A 22,909-nucleotide genomic window follows, 5' to 3' on the forward strand; every position below is an offset into this window, starting at 1 on the left:
TGGAACGCAGCCTTGTGCCCCGCTGCTCACGGTGGTCTCGGCTGCTGCTGAACTTCCCATCTCCGCGGTGGCTGCTGGGATACCTCGCTGTCCTCCTCCGTGTGTGTTAAACGTTGATTTTTGAATTGCCCATCATAGAAGCCATGCTGTGCATCTAGGTTCAGTTGACTTCCTTGGTAAGGTGCTGGGCTTGGTTCACTCAGGTTGAACTCTGTCCCCTCAAATGCCCGTGGTAAAGTGTAATCTCCAGATCCCCAGACTGTGACTGGATTTGGAAAAGGAGTGATTTTGAACTACTTTTTTTTTTTTTTTCCCCCTAGCCCTGGGCCTTGGACTCAGGGCCTGAGCACTGTCCCTGGCTTCTTTTTGCTCAAGGCTAGCACTCTACCACTTGAGCCACAGCGCCACTTCTGGCCGTTTTCTGTATATGTGGTGCTGGGGAATCGAACCCAGGGCTTCATGTACACGAGGCAAGCGCTCTTGCCACTAGGCCACATCCCCAGCCCCAAGGAGTGATTTTGATAAAACGTGGCTGAGAGTGAACTCTGCTCCGATCTGAATGAATGGTGTCTTTATGAAACAGGAGACCAGTCCCTTGCACGCCCGGAGAGAGAGACACCCTGCCAGGACTCGGGGGACCCTGCCCACCTCGGGTCAGGGAGCGGCCTCAGGAGGAGCCAGCCCGCAGCGCCTCGGTCCTGGGCCTCTGGCCTCCCGTGATCAAAGCCTCTGGGCTCTGACGTTGCCATGGTAACCCTAGCCATCTAATCCAGGCGGTTACTTTGCTTACAATGGTTCTTCCACAGCTTGCTTCCGAGGCGTGCCGTGTGGTCTGAGGGCTCTGACTCTGGGGTAGACCCGCCTGCGTCCTCAGCGTGTCGCTGCATCTCTACCGGACGCTTCCGGTACGCAGTAGCTTCCTCCCTTCAGGCCGCTCAGAGCCTGCGAGATCCCAGCCTGCTTTCCCTACCTACCCTCGGGGCCCTGCTAGAGGGGTGCTGTCTGAGGACACCTACTCACAGTTTAGGGGTCCCTTTGCTTCCTTATCGTATCCTGACATTCCAGCTGGCCTGTGGGCTCCCCGTGCCCGCCCCTTCCTCCTCACCCCAGTGAGCCATGGCGCTGCTTCTTCTCCTGCTTTCCAGACGAGAAACACATCACTGTTCCCTTTCCCCTGGAAATGGCTACCCAGCCCTGCTGTCCTTCTACAAAGACTACCCTCTTGTCACACACCCTAGGGTCCAATGGGAGGCAGAGTGGAGGCAGGGACAAGAATACAGAAGGGAACAGGAACCTCGTGGCGCGTGCGTCTTCATGAGTGCGAGAGATGGAGACGTGGGACGGAGGAAAGGAGCCTTCCAGAGCCTTCCAGAGACTTCAAGAATGGGTTCTGCAGGCTGGGAATGGGGCTTAGCGGTCGCGTGCTTGCCTAGCAGGCATGAAGCCCAGGGTTCAATTCCTCAGCACCACGTACACGGAAAAAGTGGTGCTCTGGCTCAAATGACAGAGTGCTCGCCTTGAGCACAAAGAAACTCAGGGACAGTGCTCAGGCCCTGAGTTCAAGCCTCAGGACCAGAAGAAAGGGTGTGTGGGGGGGAACTCTGTGAAACCATTTAAATATAAAATGAAAAAAAAAAGAAATCAAACAGCCCCAAGATTCCTCTTGCTCCCCGAATGAATGGTAGGCACAATCTACAGGGGTTCGGCTCAAAAGCTGGAACCCGCAAGAGGGAAGCAGGCTGCTTTCCGTGTCCCAAGGCGGCGCTCACTCTTGGGCCAGGCGTTTGGGTTTCCAGTGCCTTACAGATCGCTCACTGGCTTCCACCGTCCGCAGCCTGGCCCCCTCCTGAGTCCCCTGCAGGGCTGAGGAGCTGCGTCCCTCTCCCTGCCTCGCTCCCATGCTCCTCTCTTTCCCTTCTGCAGGGTCACCCTACGGCTGTCCCGCCCCACTGATTCCGTCTCTGGGACACCTCACCCCTGAGGACGGGCCGGGGACCCCGTGCTGTCCTGGAGCAAGTCGGAATCCTACGGAAGGCCCTCGGCCTGTTTCCGGGCTTGTGGCAACGAACCTGCTGACCCGCCTGTCCTAGGCTGCTCCTGGCTGCTGACCAGCTACCCCCCCCCCCCCGGCCGAGACGGGTCCCGAGGACAGGTCCCGCGCTCTGCTGGGGGCAGCTGACTGGGCCGCCATGCAGGGACCTCCTGATTTTCTGTGGGATTCCCCCGGAACTCAGCAGGGCCCTCCTCTCTGCCATTCGGAGTCCCAGGATGTTCCGGAATTCCTGCGGTCACCACGCGCTTTATCTGGAACCTCACACGGTTAATCCCTTCCTGGGTGTGACACGTGTGTGCCCGGCTCCAGCGGCACACATGGCCTGTCTCCCACGTCAGCAGCCTGGCCAGGCCCAGCTTCCCGCCCAGGGCAGGGGGCCTGGCCCGGAAACCTCGCACGGCTTCCTCCTCTCCTTTGACAAAGGGCCCGGAGGGCTGGGGCCGCGGTGGCGGATGGAGGAGGTTATCAGCACGTCCTGAGCAAACAGACTGGAGATGATAAAAGCCCCGACGGCGGCGGCGGGAACGCGCGTGCTGCGGATCCCCGAGGTGCAGCGGAGCAGACATGGTGTCCCCGGGTGCTCGGCTCCTGGCTGCGCTCCTCGTCCTGGGGCTGTGCGCCCTGGTGGAGGGCCAGAAGCCTTGTGAGTGACGGCCCCTGGGGCTCATCTGTGGTGTGGCCGGGGAGTTGAGTCCCCAAGGCAAGGCTGGGGGAGGGGGGGGGCTGGGTCTCCAACCTCCTTCAGGGCCGTCTGCTGCCCCGGGATGGGGGGACTTGGTGCTCCTGTCCCAGGCAGGAAAGGAATCCATTGCCAGTTCACTGGAGAGGGCGGAAGCCAAGAGTCACCCTGAGCTCCGGCGCCGGTCTGTGCTGCCCCTCTGGGGTTCTCCTAGAAAGGCCGACGGCCGCCTAGGCCGTCCAGGGTGACATCGGGACATCCTGATCACCGTCCACTTTGATTTCTGCCTGTGTCCATCTGCTGAGCCTTTCTATAGGATTTCTTGTGGTTGGATCCTTTTAATCCATGACACGGTTTCAGCCAAGCCCTGTGGGCTTCCCAGGAGGAAACGAGTTTGGGGGAGGCCTGTGCTCTAGGCGGGACTGACCTTGGATCTGCCCACAGATCCCTGCCAGTGCTCAAGGCTGAGCCCCCACAACAGGAAGAACTGCGGCTTTCCGGGGATCACCAGCGAGCAGTGCTTCTCACAAGGGTGCTGCTTCGACTCCAGCGTCCCTGGGGTGCCCTGGTGCTTCGAACCCCTCCCGATGCAAGGTAATGGGGCAGAGAGTAAGCCGCTGGACAGGCAGAGTCCAGAGCAGGTGCACAGAGGCTCGGCTGTTAGTCCAGGGCTAGCCCATGCTGCCCAGTCCAGAGCTAGCTCACACTGGTTAGTCAGAGTCAGCCCGGGCTGCCCAGTCCAGACCTTGTTCACACTGCTTGGTCCAGAGCTAGCCTATGCGGATTAGTTTATCGATAGCTCATGCTGGTTTTCCTGGGTCTATCCCATGTTGTTTAGCTTAGAACTAGCCCATGCTGGGTAGCCCAGAGCAGGTTGGTCCAGGGCTCGCCCAGCACACTGTTCAGTCTGGAGCTGTCCACACGCTGGTTAGTTAGTCCGAAGCTAGTCTAGGTCAACCAAACAGGAGCTCCAAGTGCCTCGTGGGCTCTTTCCTCAGACACGTGTGAGCATGTCAGCAGATGTAGGTAAAATATCAGATTTGTATCATTTGAGGCCAAAAATGTTTCAGGGTCCTCCTAGCTTTAAGCCATGCGTTCTGAAGAAGCTTCCAGGGGAAGGAAAGTTCAGCGGGGTTCAACGGGGTTCAACGGGGTGTTAGTTGTGTTCTGGCTCACAGGCCCCAAAGGTTAAGGAAGAGGCTTGAGATTTCTAGGAACCTTCTGGAATTAGCTTCAAGCCATTGCTTATTGGGAAGAGACCAACTTTTCATGCCAGGTGTGTGTGTGTGTGTGTGTGTGTGTGTGTGTGTGTGTGTAGCCTCCCTCATGTCATGGACCCTGTGTGTATTTAGAGCCCCCCATGAGTATGTAGAGCCCCCCTTCCTGCTCCACGGGACTCGATTCTCAGGTACACTCACAGCAAGCGCTTTATTTCCTGGGAAGATGGTTGTGGTGAGTGGAGTCCAGAGAGGGCACAGTGACCTCCCGGTGGTGCCGCCCTCCGGCTCTTCTGACTTGCCGTGGCCGTCGCGCCCCGGTTCCCTCTTGCGGCGAGGAGGTTCCGTCCCTGGACATCACGGTCCCGAGAGACGCCCCCTCCAGGCCGGTCCTCGAGGTAGACCAGTTGTCCCCCTGAAGGACAGGCCTGAGGGAGCCTCATGTTGTTCCTTCTGTGACCAGTGTCGGAGGAGTGCGTCATGGAGGTCTCCGAGCGCAGGAACTGCGGCTACCCGGGCATCAGCCCCGAGGACTGCGCCTCCCGCCAGTGCTGCTTCTCCAACACCATCCCGCGGGTGCCCTGGTGCTTCTTCCCAAAGCCCGTGACGGGTATGGAGGCCGTGTGTCCCACTGGGGGGGGGGTGGGGCGGGGGCGGGGTGGGGCGGGGGCGGGGTGGGTGCGCCAGCTGCCCCGGAGCCTCAGCACATCTGAGGTGGGGCCCTGAGTCCAGGAAGAGGGGTTCTCGTGCGCCCGCTGCCTTTGCTTTGAACCATCCAGAAGGCCATTGCTGAGTGCTCCCTACCAGGGCATGGTCAGGTTCCTGGCAACGCCCAGCCCCGTCTCAGCCCTCCCTGGGTCTGGGCACAGGGTGGTGGTGGTGGTGGTGGTGGATTTTCCCGCCGTTTGATGTCGGGGTTGGATGTCACTGAGTGCCGTGCTCGGTGCCGGCATGAGGAGGAAGGGGGCGGGCCTGCCTCCTCTTCTCTGGCCCTCGATTTCCCACCCGTGTGTCCTCACCCGGGACAGCCCTGAGGGTGCCACCCCCAATGTGTCCCCCTCGCCCTGAGACCCAGCGGGCTCCGGTCCCCACGTTTGGCTGGATGAAGGGCAGATGGGGAGACAGAGAGAAGCTGGTCATTTGAGAGCTTTGTGCTTTTCCTTCCCTTCGGGGCCCCCCTTTCTGATGCTCCTTGCGTGCTCCTCACAATCATGCGGTCATTGCGATTCGCTCGATCCACGTTGATGTGGCTCTGGAGGACGCTCCCGGATTTCTTGACCCACTTGCAATGGCCTGCCGATTCTGAGGGCTTTCTCCCCACTCCTGCGCGGCTCCCCCGGGCAGGGAGACCTGAGCTCCCCAGAGGACGGCTTCTCACTCTCAGAACCTTCTAGCGATTTCCGTGCCACCTAAAGGCCCCCCGGGAAGCCATCCCACAGTGTGGGGAGGACAAGCTCCACCCCGAGAGTGCCCTGGCACAGAAGCTGTCCCTGTGCCACTGCGGCCACGCAGGGCTGGGACACGGTGGCTTTCGTGAGGGGCTAACCCGCACCCTGCCTTCTCCTCTAGACTGTCACTACTGAGAGGTGCCACCGGCTCGCCACCGGCCCTGGAACCGAAGGAGAAAGTTCCAGCTGCGATTGGCTGCAGAGTTCACAAACCCCTGGGTTTTCTCAATCTTCTGATCCTCTCCAGTGGTTGGGCAGATGCCTTTAATTAAAGAAAACCCTTACAGCTTCCGGACGGCATGCGTTTTCATTGACACGGAGGTGGGGGGTGTGCAGTGCGGGTGTGTGCAAACGTGTCCCTGAGCGTGTGAGTGCGTGCGTGCGCGCGTGCACGTGAGGGCACACGCGCGTGCACGGATGCACGCGTGTGTCTGCATACGTCTGTGCTCGTGCGGTCCACTGTCACGTGTGACTCTGTGCCCGGGGCTCTTAAGAGGCTCAGGTGGCTTGGACCCCCCCCAACCCTCTCGCGAGGGTGCTTGCTGGGGACGGCAGTTACAACAGCTGCTCCTGCCCCGCTCGATCCTGGCCGGGGCCCCCGGCAGCCGACCACCCGCCCCTTCCCATCCGGTTCTCAGGGTGGCCCCGCACATGCCTGTTCCAACTTGGGCAGAGGCAGGCGAAGGCCCCAGGGGAAGGCCCCCGCGCCGAGGTCCCCTCGTGCCCGGTCTCCGGGGGGGCCGGGCCCTGCCCAGCCCCCGGAGGCCACGCACCCGGCCCCCACGAGGCCACCGTCGCTTGCTCTGTCTGAAAGCGGAGCCGCCCTTCCTCCCTGGCCGGTGTCAGGCAGGGCGAGGGGAGGGGCGGCCGGTGGCCCTCGAGCCCCCCGGTCACCAGCAGCGGCCCCCAGGTCCCCCCCCCCACGGAGGTCTGCCTCGCTCCCTGCTTCTCGCCCCTCGGCCCAGGGGCTCCTCTGCCTAGCCTCCCACCTGGGGCGCCCCCGGCTCAGACCACTGTGCCGGCCCCGGGCTCCGGGCAGGGGTGAGAAGCACATTGTCCCCCCAGATGGGTCTTCAAGCGGCACGCTCCGCAATGTGACCCGGAGGAGAGGAGAGCGTCCCCGCCACCACCCAGAACGCGGGGCTCCGGGTCCCCTCCCGCACACGCCCAGCCCTGCTCTACTGAGCCCCCTGCTGGCCACGCGGGGGCAGACGCCCCGCAGCCGTGATGATCACGTGCATGCTTCACACCGTCCAGACCTAGCGCCTCCCCCTTGCCCTCTCCCCTACCGCCCCCCGCTCCCCTACGCAAGAACCCAAGGCAGCGTCCGTCCACCTCGTCCGGAAGCCCCCGAGACTCTGATGGTGTGGAACTTGGAGAGCCACCGTCTCTCAATTCTCGCGACTAACGCGGCGGCGCGCGTGGGGCGTGCTTTCTTGATCGCTCGGCGGGCGGTTCTCGCCCCCTGAGCTGACGCTGCAGCTTGGCTATCTATGGTGAACAGCCCCGCCTCCACGCGGGCGTACGTTGATCTACGTTCCTTCCATGGAGGGTCTGGAGTTGGCACAGCTGGAGCATGTGGTGTCTACATCTAAATCACGGGCTATCTTCCGTGGCTCCTGAGTCTTTGAAGAGCCTCCGTACTGATTTCCACAGTGGCTCCACCCACAGTGTCCGAGGGCTCCTTTCCGCTCACGTCCTTGTCAGCATTTGATGGGGGGCTTTGGGGAGGGGGAGATCTCAATGTAGGTTTGATTTGCATTTCCTTCATGGCTAAGGGTGAGCATCTCCACATGTATTTACTATCATTGGTACTTCCTCATTTGCCCATTGGTTAACTGGATTATTTGGTTTGGTAGTGTTTACTTTGGGGACCTTTTTACATATTCTGGATATTAAGCCTTTAACCTATGAGTAGCTGGCAAAGATCTCCCATTTCCTCTTCATTCCCTTTGCTTATAGAAGCTCTTTGATTTGATGCATTTGCCTTTGTGAACTCATGATTTAACCAGTGGAAGTCCTAGTCAGAAAGCTTCTACCTGTGCTGTGTCTCGAAGTGTTCCATTATGTTTTCTTCTAGTAGTTTCAAGGGCTCAGATCTTACATGAAGATTTTGGTTCGTTTTGAACCAATTTTTGCCCAGGGCACTGGAAACTAGTTCCAGTCCTCGCATGCGGAAAGCTAGTTTTCCCAGCACCATTTGTTGAAGAGGCTCTTTTTCCAACGAATGTTTTTGGTTCTGATTTCAAAAGTCAGATGGATGGATCTGTGTGTGTTTATTTCTGTGTCTTCTATTCTGGTCTATCAGTCTTTGCATGCTTTTGAGCCAGTACCAGGTTGCATGTTTGTACGTAACCAACATTATGGCTGTGTAGCCTAGTTTGAAGTCTAGTGCTGTGATACTTTTAGCGCCGCCCTTTTCCGCCTTCAGATTGCTTTGGTTACCGGGGATCTTTTGTGCTCCTCGTGCATTTTAGGATTGATTCTTCTATTTCTACGGAGAATGATATTGTGATTTGGATGGGCATTGCATTGAATCTGTAAGTTGCTTTTGGCAGCGTGAGCATTTTTCACAAGGTAGAGTCTGCAATGCATGAGCACAGAAGGTCTTTCTATAGGCTGGTGTTTTCTTCAATGCCCTTCTAAAAGATTTTTTACAATTTCATCGTAGACGTTTTCTATGTCCTTGGTTAAGTTTATTCCTCGGCTTCTCATTTTTGTTTATCTTGAGGCTACTGTAAGTTAAATTGTGTTTTCTGAATTCCTTCTCAGCTCACTCATTACAGGCATATAAAAAAGGCAACTGATTTTGGCATGTTGCCTTGGTCTCCTGCTAAATGGATGAGATATTCTTCATGTCTAGGAGTTTCAGAGCGGACTCTTGAGGGTCTTTTAAGTATGGGATCAGATCACCTGCAAGTAGGAACAATTCTACGTCTTTCATGATTCGGGCCTCTTGGGCTTCTTTCTGTTGCATTATTGCTCTGGCTAGGAGTTATAGTACTATTTGAACAGGAGTAAAAAGAGTGGGCCTTCTTCTCTCTTTCTGACTTCAAAGGGAATGATTTCAGTTTTCCCCCCATTTATTGTGATGTTGGGTATAGGTTTATCATCTATTTATATCCTTTGTTTTGTACACTTAGTGTTTTAACAACCATGTGTCTAGGGGTATTTTGGATGAGATTTTACCTGTTTGGTCTTCAGAAAATCTTATGTTCCTGGATGACCCCCTCTTTCTCAAAATTTTGGGAGTTTCCTGCTGATAACTTGTTGTATTTATTTTCCAGCCTTTAGTTAGTAATTCTTCTCCTTCTTTATACACATGCTTGGTAGATTTTGTTTTTTGATGGTGTTCCAGAGATCTCGTAGATTTCCTTTATGTTTTCTTAGCCTTCTCCCTTTGTCTACTTTGTCTTTGATCCCTGATACTCTAGCTCAATATGGTCCATTTAACAAGTAAGTCAAGGGGCTGGGGATATGGCCTAGTGGCAAGAGTGCTTGCCTCGTATACATGAGGCCCTGGGTTCGATTCCTCAGCACCACATATACAGAAAATGGCCAGAAGCAGCGCTGTGGCTCAAGTGGCAGAGTGCTAGCCTCGAGCAAAAAGAAGCCAGGGACAGTGCTCAGGCCCTGAGTTCACGGCCTAGGACTGGTCAAAAAAAAAGTAAGTCAACTGAGTTATTAAATTGGCTTATTTGAGTTTTCATTTCCAGGATTTCAATTGGATGGTTTTTACAGGATTTCTATATCTTTATGTGTTTCCCCCTTCATTGTCACCTTTTCCTTTATTCAACTGTTTATTTACATTTTCTCTGAGGTCGTCCAACAGTTTTATTTGGTCATCCTTAGATTCATTTAGGAGCTGGTAGGTGTCCTGTTTAATACCACTTGATCACCTTACAAACCGTTTTAACTTTCACTGTTCAAATCATTCGTCATACTGTTCACTTGGGAGGAAACATGTTACCGTCCCTCCCCCCCACCCCCGTTTCTTCTGTTTCTATGTTGTGATTTTTGCATCTGAGGCCGGGTCATTTATTGGACGTTAACGTCACCTGACGTTGTGACTTTCGTGATCTCTTCGCAGCTGCGGTCGCGTCAGTGTGCGCGCAGGGAGATGCGGCCATGGGTGGAGGTCTTACTTGTCACCGCTGCGCTTGGCAGTTGGTCTCGGTGGCCAGCCGATCTCTCGGTGCCTAGGCCGCTGGGCGGGTGTGCCAGTCCTCCACCGGAAGGATGCCTCACTCCAGAGTCTTCCCTTCTTCGTGGGCAGGGAGCTGCTGCAAGCGCCGGGGAACCCCCAAATATATGAGAGGTTGGGGAGCACCAGCCGAAGGAGATGGAGGCGGAGGAGACTCGCCTGTCCACACAGGAGCTATGAAGCTCCCTCCGTCTGCAAGGAAGAGGCTACTTGTAATGAAATGGACAGCTTACCTTCCACAAGAGACTCCATGTCCTCAACCCGACAGGACTGGAGGCCGGGCTGCGCGTCCTCAGCACGCGTGTGAACCCCTCGTCCGGCGGTGAGATGCACCCCCCAGCCAGGCCCGCATGCCGCCCGGCCTGGGCGGGGAGGTGGTTCGGCTGAAAGGCCGTAGCGGCGATTTAAACTTCCAACCAACAAAGTAGCCGCAGATTCCCCATTTAGGAGCAAGGAATATGGAAAACACCAAGGCCCCTGGCTCCTCCAAACCTCGACCTCCACAGCCACCAACACTAACGATCGTGAAGACGCGAAACTGCAGCCACAGAATCCCGAAGCCTGGGTAGACTCAGAAGTGGAGCTGCTTTTATGATTGTAAAAGGCCATAATTCTTGTCGTTTATTTTTTAGCCACACGTTTTCAAGCAAAGGCATTTGGATTTCCGTGTGCCCTTGAAAACGTCAGCTTGGCCTAGCTTTGTTGCGTGCGACCACAGAGGAGCGAGGACATTTCTCATGGAATGGCACTTCCTGCCTTCCTTGTGGACGGGTGTACCTTCCCCGCCTGTGAATATCCACGCCCACTTCAGCAATCGCAGTGCTACATTCAAAACCTGACACCTTTGCTGGTGAAACCGTAACTGTCCACTTCTTTTCTTATTTTTGTTTTTGTGTTCACTTGACACGCTGAGGACGGTCTCTCTGTTATCAGCTGCGGATCTACCCGCGTCTGTTTGCATCTCGGCGTCTCTGGCTCATGAGGTGAACACTGCCCTCGGGTCTCCCGCGTCGTGGGGGTCTCTGTGGGCTCCTCCCTGGGTGGCGGGTGGTGGCTCCGGAGCCGTCCTCCCTCCGAGACGTGCATCCGTCCAGCACGGACGGACTCGAGGCTGTTTGGTCCGATATCAAAGCGGCAGCCCTGCCGGGCTCGGCGGCTCACCGCTACCCTCTCCCCCCCCCCCCCCGCCCCGTGCGCGGAGCAGCGGTGGGAAGATCGCACTTGGACACCGGTGTGTGCAGAATGGTAGCAAGACGCCATGTTTGGCCCCACGCTGTCGGGCCGCCCGCACCTGTCATGCCCGCTCCAGGAGAGGGAGAAGGGCTGAAGTCTGAGGCTGTTCCCCGGGAAAAACCACCAGATCGCTAAAATAAAAACAAGTCTGGGGACGTGGCTCAAGTCATGGACCAGCGCTTGATACCTGTTGCAAACTACGCTTTAACCAGACTCCTGAAATTCGCTCGCGTCATCTCACGTCACGCCACCCCACACCGAGTGGCCGCAAGGTGTCTTTCTCGTCCCTGCCGGGCTCTGGAGGCTCCTGGGCTTCGCCCTCACTGCGCCAGGAAGGGCGGCTCCCCCGCGCGTATCGCTAATGAGCTTCCTAATGACCCCTGCGTCACTTATTACCTCCCCGCCCGGCGGCCTTTACTGCTTTATGGCTGTCCTCGTTGCCCTTGGCACCCAGTGTACTGGTAGTGACCCGGGGGCCCCCCGGGGTTCAGCTCCTGCGGGGGGGGGGGGGACCCTCCCTGCCTGCCGGGTCTCGAGGTGGAGGAGAAGCAGCGGAGAAGCTCAGCCTTCACAAGGCCTTCTCGAGTCCCGCCCCCGGCCTGCCTCGCGGTGCGGCCTCCTGCCCCGCGCTTCCCATCCGAGTGCCAGACTGTCCCCCAGGAAGCCCGGGCCCTGGGGGCGGGGCGGGGAGGAGCCCACACTCGCCAGGTCCTCCTCTCCCAGACCACCGCGCGTCCCGGCTGGATCCGCTGCTGGGAATCACCTGATCGCCTGCCCCATCCTGCTGACCCGGTCCAGCCGCCAGGGGGCAGCGGCCACACAGATGGACATGGGGTCCGGGGCCAGGGTTCCCCGAGTCCTGCCTCTCTTATCAGCACGGCCACGTGATCTGCTCGTTCCTCTCCTCCCCTGCCACCTGGCCGAAGCTGCGCACCCGCGGATGCCTAATCAATATTGACTATTTGTTCTTCGTTCAATGATGTCTCTGCCTGCGGGAGCTTAGCAAATATTAGCTCTTTGGTAGAACGCCTGAAGACACGTGAAAACGAGGCCTGGTGTGTGGGGGGGGGGGGCCCTGGACGCGACGCAGAGCCGGCCCTGCCTCTGGAGGCCGGGCGCACGGGTGCCCGAGACCCGGAGCCCTGGGGGCTTTGGAAACTGCGGGGAGCCTGAGCCAGGGAGGGGCCTGGGGGGCCCCGGGCTCACACGGCGCTGTCCACGCTCTGTGGCTTCCCCGGTGGACGAGGTGCAGACAGGGGAGCCAGGAAGGCACCCCTCAAGGCGCTGGCACGGCGGGAATGAGGGCAGCCCCCCGACAGGCCCGCGGGCCCCCGGTCAGCACCCCGGGGCCGCGCCTCCCGTGCCGGTGGCGCAGGGTCCCGGGGGCCCCCCGTCCTGGGTTTTCTTCCTCCTACACATGTGGAGACGGACGGAGCGTGGGCCCACGGGAGATGGCGGCGGCCCTGAACCCGGTCACCAGGCAGGCGAGGCCACGCAGCCACGCAGGTGACCAGCGGGCGGGGCGCAGCCCGGGGAGCTGGGACACGAGGAGCCTTTGCACACGGTGCTATGGTCACCGCGGACGGCCACGCGGGGACGGCCGGTGGCGAGTGCGGGGGTCCTGAGGAAACAGGGACAGAGACGATTGGTCCCGAGGCTCCCTGCCCTGGGCGGCCGCCACTCACCCAGTCCAACGGGAGCCGCGGGTGACGTGGAGGGGAGCGAGAACCGGCCCGCCCCGCGACCGCCAGGACCCAATCACTTTTTTAAAAAGTCAACAAGACGATCGCGCCCGCGGGCACCCGGGGGTCCGCGCGGGGCTGCCAATGGCTTTCGAGCGGCCGTCAGTTCTGCGGAGGGAAGGAGTCACGCCCGTCATGCTATTGTGTATTCAACGAGGGGCATCAAAGGAAACATACCCCGTCACCCCGAGCAATGCACCTGCGGAGGAGTCCACCTCCGGTACCACGTGAGGGAAAGCACTGAGAGAGGGCCATTCTAAACTCGACTTAAACATGGGGAAGCCGAGGCGGGGGGGGGGGGGGGGGCGCGAGGCCAGCGGAGCTGGCTTCCATCGCGAGCGAGTCGGCGCGACACTTCTACTAATTCAAAAAGGAAGCTCTACGAACTAAGCCACATGCGAGAAGGGAGACAGGCATACACAGAATCTACATTCAACAATAAACGAAACCAACTCGAGAGGAGAAGAGGACTACTGGAAAAAAGGAAGATCAGCCGGCGTGGGGGGACGACACAGGGACTAGAACACGGTCCCCGTGGGTCAGATACACGCCGTCACGGAACCCATTAAAATGCACCCCCCATGCCTAAGTAGAAATAAGTCCAAACACACCGGGGAAGCCTTGGTTCTAGGCAATGAAATCAGTTACAAAGAACATTATTGGGGCAGCGAATAAAACCTGAAGATGCATTATAGATCGGACAATCATAAATTTTTAACAAATCCAATAATAACTTTGTTTTTCTTGGAGCTTGAACTCGGGGCCCGGGCGCTGTCCCTGAGCTCTTTTTGCTCAAGGCCGGTGCTCTGCCATTTGGAGCCGCAGCGCCACTTCTGGTTTTCTGGTGGTTCATTGGAGATGAGAGTCTCATGGGCTTTCCTGCCCAGGCTGGCTTTGAACCGCGATCTTCAGATCCCAGCCTCCTGAGCAGCTGGGGTGACAGGCGTGAGCCACCGACACTGGGCTGGATGGAAACTTCTGATAAATTAGATTACAACATCCTTCCTGCTTCCAAGAAACAAAGGCAGTCGAGCCAGGCAGCAAGCCGCGCTCCGTGGCCGCCCCTGGGGGGGGTTACGCCGTGGGGGGGGGGGCTGTGTGGGAAGCAGCCGAGGCCCGAGCTGCGCAGGGCGGGCTGGGGAGGCCGCACTCGTGCGCCCTGCTTCCCCGCCCAGGGGTGGAGACGGAGCCGGGCTCCGGGCGCTGGGCAAACGCCCCGCCGCTGACGAGCGACACCCCAACTCCAGCTGCTCCCCGAGACCCGACTCTGCCCAACGCCCTCCTCCGCCCCCGCCCCTCAGCTGTGCTGCAGCCAAGTGTGACACAGCGTCTCCCGAGGGGCTCCCCGGGAAGGGGGCAGGGGACGTGACCCCCAACCCCGAGGGGCTCCCCGGGAAGGGGACGTGACCCCCAACCCCGAGGGGCTCCCCGGGAAGGGGGCAGGGGATGTGACCCCCAACCCCGAGGGGCTCCCCGGGAAGGGGACAGGGGACGTGACCCCCAACCCCGAGGGGCTCCCCGGGAAGGGGGGCGTGACCGCCAGTCCCTTGCACGGGGCGTGGCCTCTCCTGGTGTCTTCCTGCGGGTGGTGGATGGGCGCTGGCCCGGGATTTGGAGCAGGATCTCGGGGCCCACGCAGGGACCCCCGTTGTGTCGGTGGCGCGGCGTATTTGGTGCGTCCCGGGGTGGGTCACTGACGCCCCGCGGAGCACGAGTCCTGCCCCCCACTGCGCTTCCTGCCAGGGCACGCACAGGCAGGTTCGGAAGGCTCAGGAAGGGTCTGGAAGCCGCTCTGGGAGGGGGGGGGCTGTGCGGGTAGAGGGGCCCCGCCCAGGGCGGCTCCGGCCGCGTCAGCTGCTCGGCAGGAGCCGCGGGGACGCCCGCCTCCCGTCTGTGGCTGGCTCGGGCGGTGTGGGAGCAGCAAGCGGTGACACCCAGCCGTCCCGCGCCCCTCCTGGGATGCGTTTGCAGGCTGAGCAGGCCGGCCGGGCTCTCGGCCTTTCTGGAAGCTTCCTGACCCTCCCCCACCTGGCCGGCTCACGCGCCCCTCGAGACCCTGGGAGATTTCCCCCCGTCCTGCCAGCACGCTGTCACGCCGTCCCAATGTCACGCCGTCACGCTGTCACGCTGTCACGCTGCCACAGCGCGCATCCAAGGGCCTGGCTGTGAGCTGCAGGCCTCCCTGCCGGTGGTGGGCCGGGCACCCGTGGGATGCTGGGGCCCCCCGCCCCCCTCCCCACACTCCCATCTGCCCCTGGGTGACCCCGGACCCAGGGCTTGGGGGGAGGCGCACCGGCAGGGGCAGCTGCGGGGGGGGGGCGGGGAGGAGGCCCGGGAACCGGGGGCCACCTGTCGGGGCGGGGCTCCAGGTCATGACCCCCCGGGGCTGCGCCTCACCCTGGAACCTGGAACTTGACCTGCCCTGGGGAGCTGGGGGGGGAGGGGGCCGGCTTTGCTGGGTGGGACCTGGGCCAGTTCCCAGGGGAGGGAGGCCCCCCCGCCCCCCCGCTGCCCCCCCCACACATACCAGAAGGAGGGCTCCGCGTACTCGCCGCGGTGGCTCCAATCTGGAGCCTCCCCGTGCACCCGTTCCTGGCGTGGTAGCAAATGTTCCCCTTGTGCCAAGCTGGGCCAAGGGTCGCTGCGTGCATCGTGACCTCCAGGGGCCGAAGAGGACGAGGATTCATCGTGTTTGCTCAAAAGCTAAGGGTGACCACGGGTGTGTAGCGCCGTGGCGAAGCACTGGCCTCGCAAGCACAACGTCCCGGGTTCAACTCCCCGGGGCCCAAAAGGAAAAAGACAGTAAATGAATAAAAAACCAACGCGTGTTGTTTCTTAATCCAATCTAGCTTGTCATAAAAATAGTTTTGCTGAACCAAAAAGTAAAATCGAAGAGGACTCCCGTATTTCAAGAGTTATGGGGGTGGGCTGGAGATATAGCCTAGTGGCAAGAGTGCCTGCCTCGGATACACGAGGCCCTAGGTTCGATTCCCCAGCACCACATATACGGAAAATGGCCAGTAGCGGCGCTGTGGCTCAAGCGGCAGAGTGCTAGCCTTGAGCGGGTAGAAGCCAGGGACAGTGCTCAGGCCGAGTCCAAGGCCCAGGACTGGCCAAAAAAAAAAAAGAGTTATGGGGAGGCAGACAGATGGAGAGGACAGAATGGGTGGACAGATACGTATTCAGTGTTCATCTGTGGAAATGGAGCCGGTCAGTGAGGGCGTGAGTGGGGTTGGGAGGGGTGGGGAGATTGGTTAAGATGCATTGTACTTGTAGAATAGCTTCTTAAATTGCAACTCCACTGTACGGGTACTTTAAAATAAAATAACGTATTAAAATAACAATAGCAACAAAGAAGAGTTACGAGGGGCCGGGCCGAGTGGCACACACCCACGATCTCAGCTCTGTGAGAAGCAGCCATCCAGAGGCTCACGGTGTGAGGCCAGCCCGAGCAGAAGACCCCGTTTGAAAGCAGAAAGGCCTGGAGGAGACGGGAGGGGCTCAAACCGTAGCTCGCCCGCCCAGCCAGCACAGGGCCCCGAGTTCAAACCCCAGTACACGAAGCATCCGTAGATATAGAATAATAGGTCACGCTGGACCCTGGCTGCCAGCTGTGGCTGGGCTTCCGGGTTCTGGGGTCACACCTGGGACTCGTGGCGTGAGGGCCCTGACGGGGAGCCCGGGTCTGCGTTGCCGCTGGGGGACTTGGCTCCCTTCAGCTCCTCCTCGGGCTGAGGCTGGTGCTCCGCGGCGGGGAAGATCCTCATGGGCAGAGAAACAGGTGGAGCCGCGCGCTCCAGGGAGGGGGCCCCTCCGGAAACAAACAAATCCCGGGAGGCCGACCCAGCCCAGCCCGGGGGTATAAAGGGGCCCGCGCGGGGCCCGGCACAGCCTCCGGTGGCAGGGTCCCCAGCTCGCCGGTTGTCATGGAGACCAGAGCGCTTGGGTGGTTGCTGCTCGTCCTGGTCTTGGCGTCCCCGGGGGCCGGGGAGTACGTGGGCCTGTGTGAGTACTTCCCGTGGGCGGGGAGGGGGTCCCCGAGAGCCAGAGGGGGCTCTGCGGGGCTGCGGGCCTGGGAGACGGGCAGGCGGCTCTGGGTCCCACGGATGGAGTCTCGCTGTCCCCATTCGGCAGATGAGGACACTGAGGCTCAGAGAAAGGCCGCCCTCCCCACCGCACGACAAAGCTGGGGTGTGGAGCGGGCTGGGTTGAGATGGGGGGCGGGGGGGGGTCTGGCAGCTCATCTCCTACCCTACATTCTTTTTTTTTTTTTTCTGCCAGACATTTCTGATTGACAATCAAAGTCTTTATACCTCACTTTGGTACATTTACTAAGCAAAAAGGAGAGGCAGGTGAAAAAAGGGACTAGTTGGAGTCCATGATTTGTTTGATTTTTTGTTTTTTTTTTGAGACAGCGTGTCATCTAGGCTAGCCTAGAACTTGCCATCCTCCTGTCTCTACCCCCAAGTTGGAATTACAAGTGTGTACTACTACACCTGGATCCAGAACTTTTTTCCTTTGTTTTGCCAGTCCTGGGCCTTGGACTCAGGGCCTGAGCACTGTCCCTGGCTTCTTTTTGCTCAAGGCTAGCACTCTGCCACTTGAGCCACAGCGCCACTTCTGGCTATTTCTATCTATGTGGTGCTGGGGAATCGAACCCAGGGCTTCATGCATGCTAGGCGAGCACTCTGCCACTAAGCCACCTTCCCAGCCCCCCAGAGCATTTTCATATAAGCCAATTTTGATAGAGCCAGCCATTGAAGCTCCTGGTGACTCATGGCTAAACTGAAGACTTTAGGGCGTGGCCTTTACCTGCAACTCTCATTGCAGGCTTGAGCCGCTCTTCTGCTACGTTTACTGTTTCTTTTCTTTTCCCTTCCTTTCTTTCTTCCTTTTTTCTTTTTTGGTCGGTCCTGGGGCTTGCATGCAGGGCCCCGGGCACTGTCCCTAAGCTTTTTCCACTCAAGGTTATAGCTTTACCATTTTAAACCACAGCTCCACTTCTGGTTTTCGGGTGGTTAATGGGAGATAAGAGACTCTTGCAGACTTTCCTGCTTGGACAGGCTTTGAACCACAATCCTCAGGTCTCTGTCTCCTGAGTAGCTAGAATTACAGGTGTGAACCGCTGGTGCCCGGCTTACATTTGCATTTTTATAAAAAGGGACACGGTGTCAGGCCTGTCACCCAGCTACTCAAGAGGCTGAGATCTGAGGATGGTAGTTTGAAGCCAGCCCAGGCAGGAAAGTCTGAGAGACTCTTTTCCCCAATTAACCACCAGAAAACCAGAAGTGGCGCCGTGGCTCAAGTGGTAGGACATTCGTCTTAAGTGAGAAAGCTCAGGGATAGCACCAAGGCCCTGAGTTCGAGACCCAGCAACTGGCACCGAGAAAGTGGCGGGACAAGTTTTATTGACAGACAAGGAAGAAGGGCTTTGCTTCTGGGCTCAAAGACCCCCCCAGATTCCACGCCCCCCCTCCCCCAGCTGGATTTCCTGATCGGGTGAGCTTGCTGAGCGAGAGGCTCCGGGCAGGTGGCCTCGTCTCGACGTCAGCCGCTTTCCGGGGGCTCAGGGGCGCACACGGGCACAGGGGAGCGAGCGCACGCGGCCGCTCGGGCCGGGCTGACGCCGGCTGGGCTTCCTTTGAGCAGCTGCGAGCCAGTGTCAAGTCCCAGCCAAGGAGCGGGTGGACTGCGGCTACCCCCGGGTCACCAAGGAGCAGTGCAACAGCAGGGGCTGCTGCTTCGACTCCAGCATCCGGGACGTGCCGTGGTGCTTCAAGCCCTGCAGGAGACAGGTAAGGGTGCAGAGCGGGCGGCACGGCCCCTCCCCCTGTGCAGGGGAAGCCCCTGGGGAGGGGGGGGCAGCGGGTGGCGGTGGGCGAGGTAGCAGCTTGCCAGCTGTCGGGGCTGTGGGGCCCGCCCGGCCTCCTCCCAGGCCGGGCAAACGTGCCAGCGTGCCGTCCCAGAGGGAAACGCCCATCCGAGGAATATTCTAGAAGCAGCAGCCGGGTGGGTCTTTTAATCCAGAGAACGAGGAGGAGGCTGGGCTCCAGCAGCTCTGGGGGGGGGGGGGCGGGGCCAGGCCATGGAGGAAGGGGGCCACTGCCGGTCACCGTCCGTCCGCACAGCTCTGGGGGCCACCCCTCGGCTGCTGAGTGGGCTTCAGCCACCGCCCATCTCCCGGCCCCCCTGCCTCAGCCCCCAGCCCACCTGGGGTGGGGTGGGGTTTGGGGTGGCGGTCCCAGGCGGTGGGGGGGGACACTGCATTTCCCTGCAGAGCTGGAGAAGCAAGCGGCGTGGGGCGGGCTGGCCTGGAGGAGGCGGGCCGGCGGCTGACACCGGCGGGCGACCCCTGTGCTTCCTCCCCAGAATGCACGTTCTGAAGCGGCGCCGGCTGCAGCCCCGGGGGGCCGGGCCCCCTCGCCTCTGCACCTCCCCCCTGCTGAAAGCTCGGGAATAAAGACCCCTCCAGCATGAGGACGCCTCCCTGCGGGGACCCGTGGGCCTCTCGTGATTTTCTGTCACCCGGCTCTCGGCGCGGGGAGAGTGGAGGGATGTGTGGGAGGGTCGAGGGTCACGGGGGCCCTGGAAAAGGGGTCCCCAGCTCCCACTGGCCAAAGTCCCTACACATGTGTGGGTTTGGTTGTCGGGCCAGGTGCCCACCCTCAGGACTAACAAGGACCCCCATCCCCCGAGCCCCCCTGGGCCGCTATGCCCTGCGCTCTCACAGGAAGGTTTGGGGTGCTGCTCCCCAGGCCTGTGCAGGCTGGCTAAGTTTTCCTGTCTTCTCATGGGCCACACCCACTACCTTAGGCCACACCTACCACCTTCAGGCCCACACCCACCACCCTGAAGCCACACCCCTGCCCTAAGGCCACACCCTCCATCCCAAGGCCACACCCACCATCTTAAAGCCACGCCCACCACTCCACCTGACTGCTCCGCTCTTTGCAGGAAGTGGCTAGTGATGGTGAAGGTGGGTTGGTTTGTTTCTTCCCCCCCCCTTGAACAGACTTGTTTTTGTTTATTATTATTTCATGCCCATTCCGGGGCTTGAACTTAGAGCCTCGGCGTCGTCCATTAGCTCTTTCACTCACGGCTGGCGCGTCACCGCTTGAGCCACGCCACCACTTCCAGATGTGTGCGGGTGGATTAGAGGAAGGAGTTTCCCGGACTTTCCTTCCCGGTGACCTTCAACTGTGATCCTCAGCCCTCAGCCCCGGCAGCTCGTCTTACCCGCGAGGGGGCGTCCCTGTCGGGATGCTCGCGTCTCAGGACCCGGGGCCTGGGGTGCTCTTTCCCTCTGCACCGCCTGCCCCGCCTCCGAGGGGCCCTGAGGCACAGCCCAGACACCAGCCTCCCCCCGCCCCACCAGCTCCATCTCCCCCTCCCCCCACAGCAGCTCCATCTCCCCCCCCCCCCACAGAGAGGCCCCAATCTCACTAGCCCACACCTGGCCCTTCCATAGATAGGACAGGGCCCCACGAAGGTTCTAGAAGCTTAACCGTGCCCTCTCGCGGACTGCTGACTTGACTCTGCAACCCTAAGGGAAAGTAAGAGCTGGACAGACGTGCCGCATGAGGCTACGTTGGAGGGGGCCCCTCACAGGGGGCACTTTGGGGTGCTTCTGGCCTCTCTCTGGTGCCCGAGGGCGGCGGTGGGTCCAAGGTGTGTGTGATAGCAGTCACAGCCCGCAGGGAGGTGGGGGTGTCCCTGGCAGAGTCCCCCCAAACGCTGGCGTGGGGCAGGAGGGAGAGGGGTGGGGACGGGAGCCCCCTTCACCTCCCTGATGGACGGACAGAACACCGGCCATGTCCAGAGACACGGGCGCGCAGCGCCCTCTGCTGGCTGCCCGAGTGACTGCCGCCCCGCACCCTCCACGGGCCGCGGCTCCTCCCCCGCGTCCTTCCCTCCACCCTAACACCCGGTGGCGGCACTGCCCGCCGGCCGTCTGCATCCAACCGGGCCAATCTCCGTGAACGGCCCCGTCCACCGCCCCCCCCAGGGCCGGCCTGCTCCTGCCCACGCCTGCCGCCGAGGGGCACCGCAGGGCCACCTCATCCTTTCCTGCTGGCCCCCCCCCCCCCAAGTGGCTGGGGCCGTCCCTGTACCAGGGGACCAGGCGGCGCGGGCCTGGCCGTGCCCTGCCCTCCCCGCCCTCCCCCCGCCCTCCCCCCGCCCTCCCCCGGGTGTCACCATCCTGGTCAGCGTGGCCCAGAACCGAGTGCCGAGCCGCAGGGCGGGGGCTCTGGCCGCCCAAGGACCTCAGAGACGGCAGCACACAGTCCCACTCTGCGTGACATGTTTTGGGGGGGGGTCCTGTCACAGGGCCGGGTCCCCCAGACCACGGCCCCACGAGTGAGCCGTCCCGTCGGCGGCCGCGGCTTCCGTGTCTTCTTCCTGGGGAGCCGACGTGGTGGAGCGACGGAGCCCCAGGAGCCGGGCAGTCGGGGTGTGGGGCGTGGGGCGTGGGGCGTGGGGGTGTGCGGTGTGGGGTGTGCGTCCACCCCACGGGCGCTGCGGCCTCGGCCTCGCTGCCTCGCAGCCTCCCCACAGGGCACGCGGGGCTGGTCCCGCCTGAGAGGGCCCCGGAAGGTGCCGGTCCTCCCCGGCCTCGTAGCTATGGCTCAAGGGGGACCCCACATTCCGCTGGGTCACCCCAGGGCCCTGCCCACACCCGAAGAGGGAGCTGCTCCTCAAAGGAGAACACACACAGATACACACACACACACACACATGCATGCAATCCACATACATGCACAGATACACACATCTACACAAGGACTCAGCACACACACACACACACATGCATGCAATCCACATACATACACACTTATACCACACAAGCCCACCACACACACACGCATGCAATACACATACATGCACAGATACACACATCTACATGATGACTCAGCACACACAGACACACACGTACATACATACACACATACACACACATACACAGATATACCATACATACTCACCATACACACACATGCATGCATCCACATACAGATACACACATCTGCACAATGACTCAACACACACACATACAGACAGACATACACATACACAGATATACCACACAGACCACACACACACACACACACACATACACCAGCCTCATCCTCCCAGCAGGTCTGATAGCTGAGTGGTTAGAAACAAATAAAGGAGAAATAGAAATCTGAAAATAATGATGCTTTATTCTATTTATGTCCTATTTGCATAAATGCCATCTAGTTTCAGAGACCAAGCTAAAAAAATCCACTGAGATGGTTACAGAAACATACAGGCAGACCCGGGGTCTGTAAGGTTGTTTGAAAACTCCCTCGATCCCCCGATCGGGTCCAACAGAATGAGCAGCTAAGGGAACAGGAGCTGGAAGAGTTCTGCTATTTTAGAACACATACACACACACACACACACACACACACACACACACACCACGTGTATACAAGCTAGTTGTCTCTCCTAGGGCGAACTCCCACCGCCTGCAGCAATAGTATTTTCTGGCTAGGGCAGTTCAGCTAGATCTGTATAGAGGGGTTGAGACGGCACGGTAAGCACAGACACGCAAGGACACGCTGGATAAGCACACGCATCCTTGCGCGGTTTACACAGTTGCTCTGGAAGGCAACAGGTGGCGACTCGCGGATGGATGGGAGTGTGAGAATTCTCCAGGTGCGGCAGCGGCTGGCCTGGCACTAGTCTGTGTCAGGGACACACTAGCACAGGTCGCTCAGAAACGCTCACGTTCCCTTGAATCGGGGCCCCCGCCCCTCTGCCCCAAGGAAGCCTGGGTAAGGACCCAACAGGCCTCTGGAGCGTTTTCAGCACAGCCGCACCAAGCACCATCTGAATCCTGGGGCACCCTGGGTCTCGGGGCAGAGCCGAGCTCCGGACCCCCACACACCACGACTCCCTTCGGCTGTGCCCCAGGGTGGCTGCAGGTGAAGGGTGAAGGGTCATCTGAGCATCCGCTGCGAGGGCTTTCATGTGACCCGCCATCGGGGGGGGTGGCCTCATGGGGAACCCAAGGGGAACTAAGAACTGGCCCCGGTTCCTGGCTCTGCTGGTGCTCCCGGCCTGAGCTCAGCGTCCTTACCCAGCTCTGCCTCCATGGTGGTCCGGGGCCGCGCGGGCTACACAGACCAGATGTTACGACTCCGAGAGGAGAACACGGACGCCGCCCCTCGCGGTGGCCTCGGTCAACTCCGGGGCGAGGTGCTTATCATTTCCTCTTGGCTTCATTCAGCGCGCGCGTGCGCACGCACACACACACACACACACACACCACACACACGAGGCAGCCGTGGAGACAGACCTCGGCCGC

The 22,909-nt window shown here is 60.0% G+C and overlaps 2 protein-coding genes across 2 annotated transcripts; both read left to right on the forward strand.

Moving 5' to 3' along the window:
• Nucleotides 1-2,586: 2,586 nt before the first annotated feature.
• LOC125345005 (trefoil factor 2-like) lies at nt 2,587-5,540 on the forward strand. Its single transcript, XM_048337264.1, has 4 exons — nt 2,587-2,696; nt 3,177-3,326; nt 4,413-4,559; nt 5,519-5,540. The coding sequence occupies exons 1-4, from the start codon at nt 2,618-2,620 to the stop codon at nt 5,530-5,532; spliced, it is 390 nt and encodes a 129-aa protein (XP_048193221.1). The 5' UTR covers nt 2,587-2,617; the 3' UTR covers nt 5,533-5,540.
• Nucleotides 5,541-16,502: 10,962 nt separating this feature from the next.
• On the forward strand, nt 16,503-22,800 carry LOC125345004 (trefoil factor 3-like; the record flags this gene model as incomplete). Its single annotated transcript, XM_048337263.1, is given in 4 exon segments — nt 16,503-16,581; nt 18,226-18,357; nt 18,360-18,371; nt 22,673-22,800. Coding segments are annotated over 4 exon segments (351 nt in total), but the record flags the coding sequence as incomplete, so codon positions are not given.
• Between the last annotated feature and the right edge of the window lie 109 nt (nt 22,801-22,909).

This window comes from Perognathus longimembris, unplaced genomic scaffold, assembly GCF_023159225.1.
Source record: "Perognathus longimembris pacificus isolate PPM17 unplaced genomic scaffold, ASM2315922v1 HiC_scaffold_5099, whole genome shotgun sequence".
Taxonomy (NCBI): domain Eukaryota; kingdom Metazoa; phylum Chordata; class Mammalia; order Rodentia; family Heteromyidae; genus Perognathus; species Perognathus longimembris.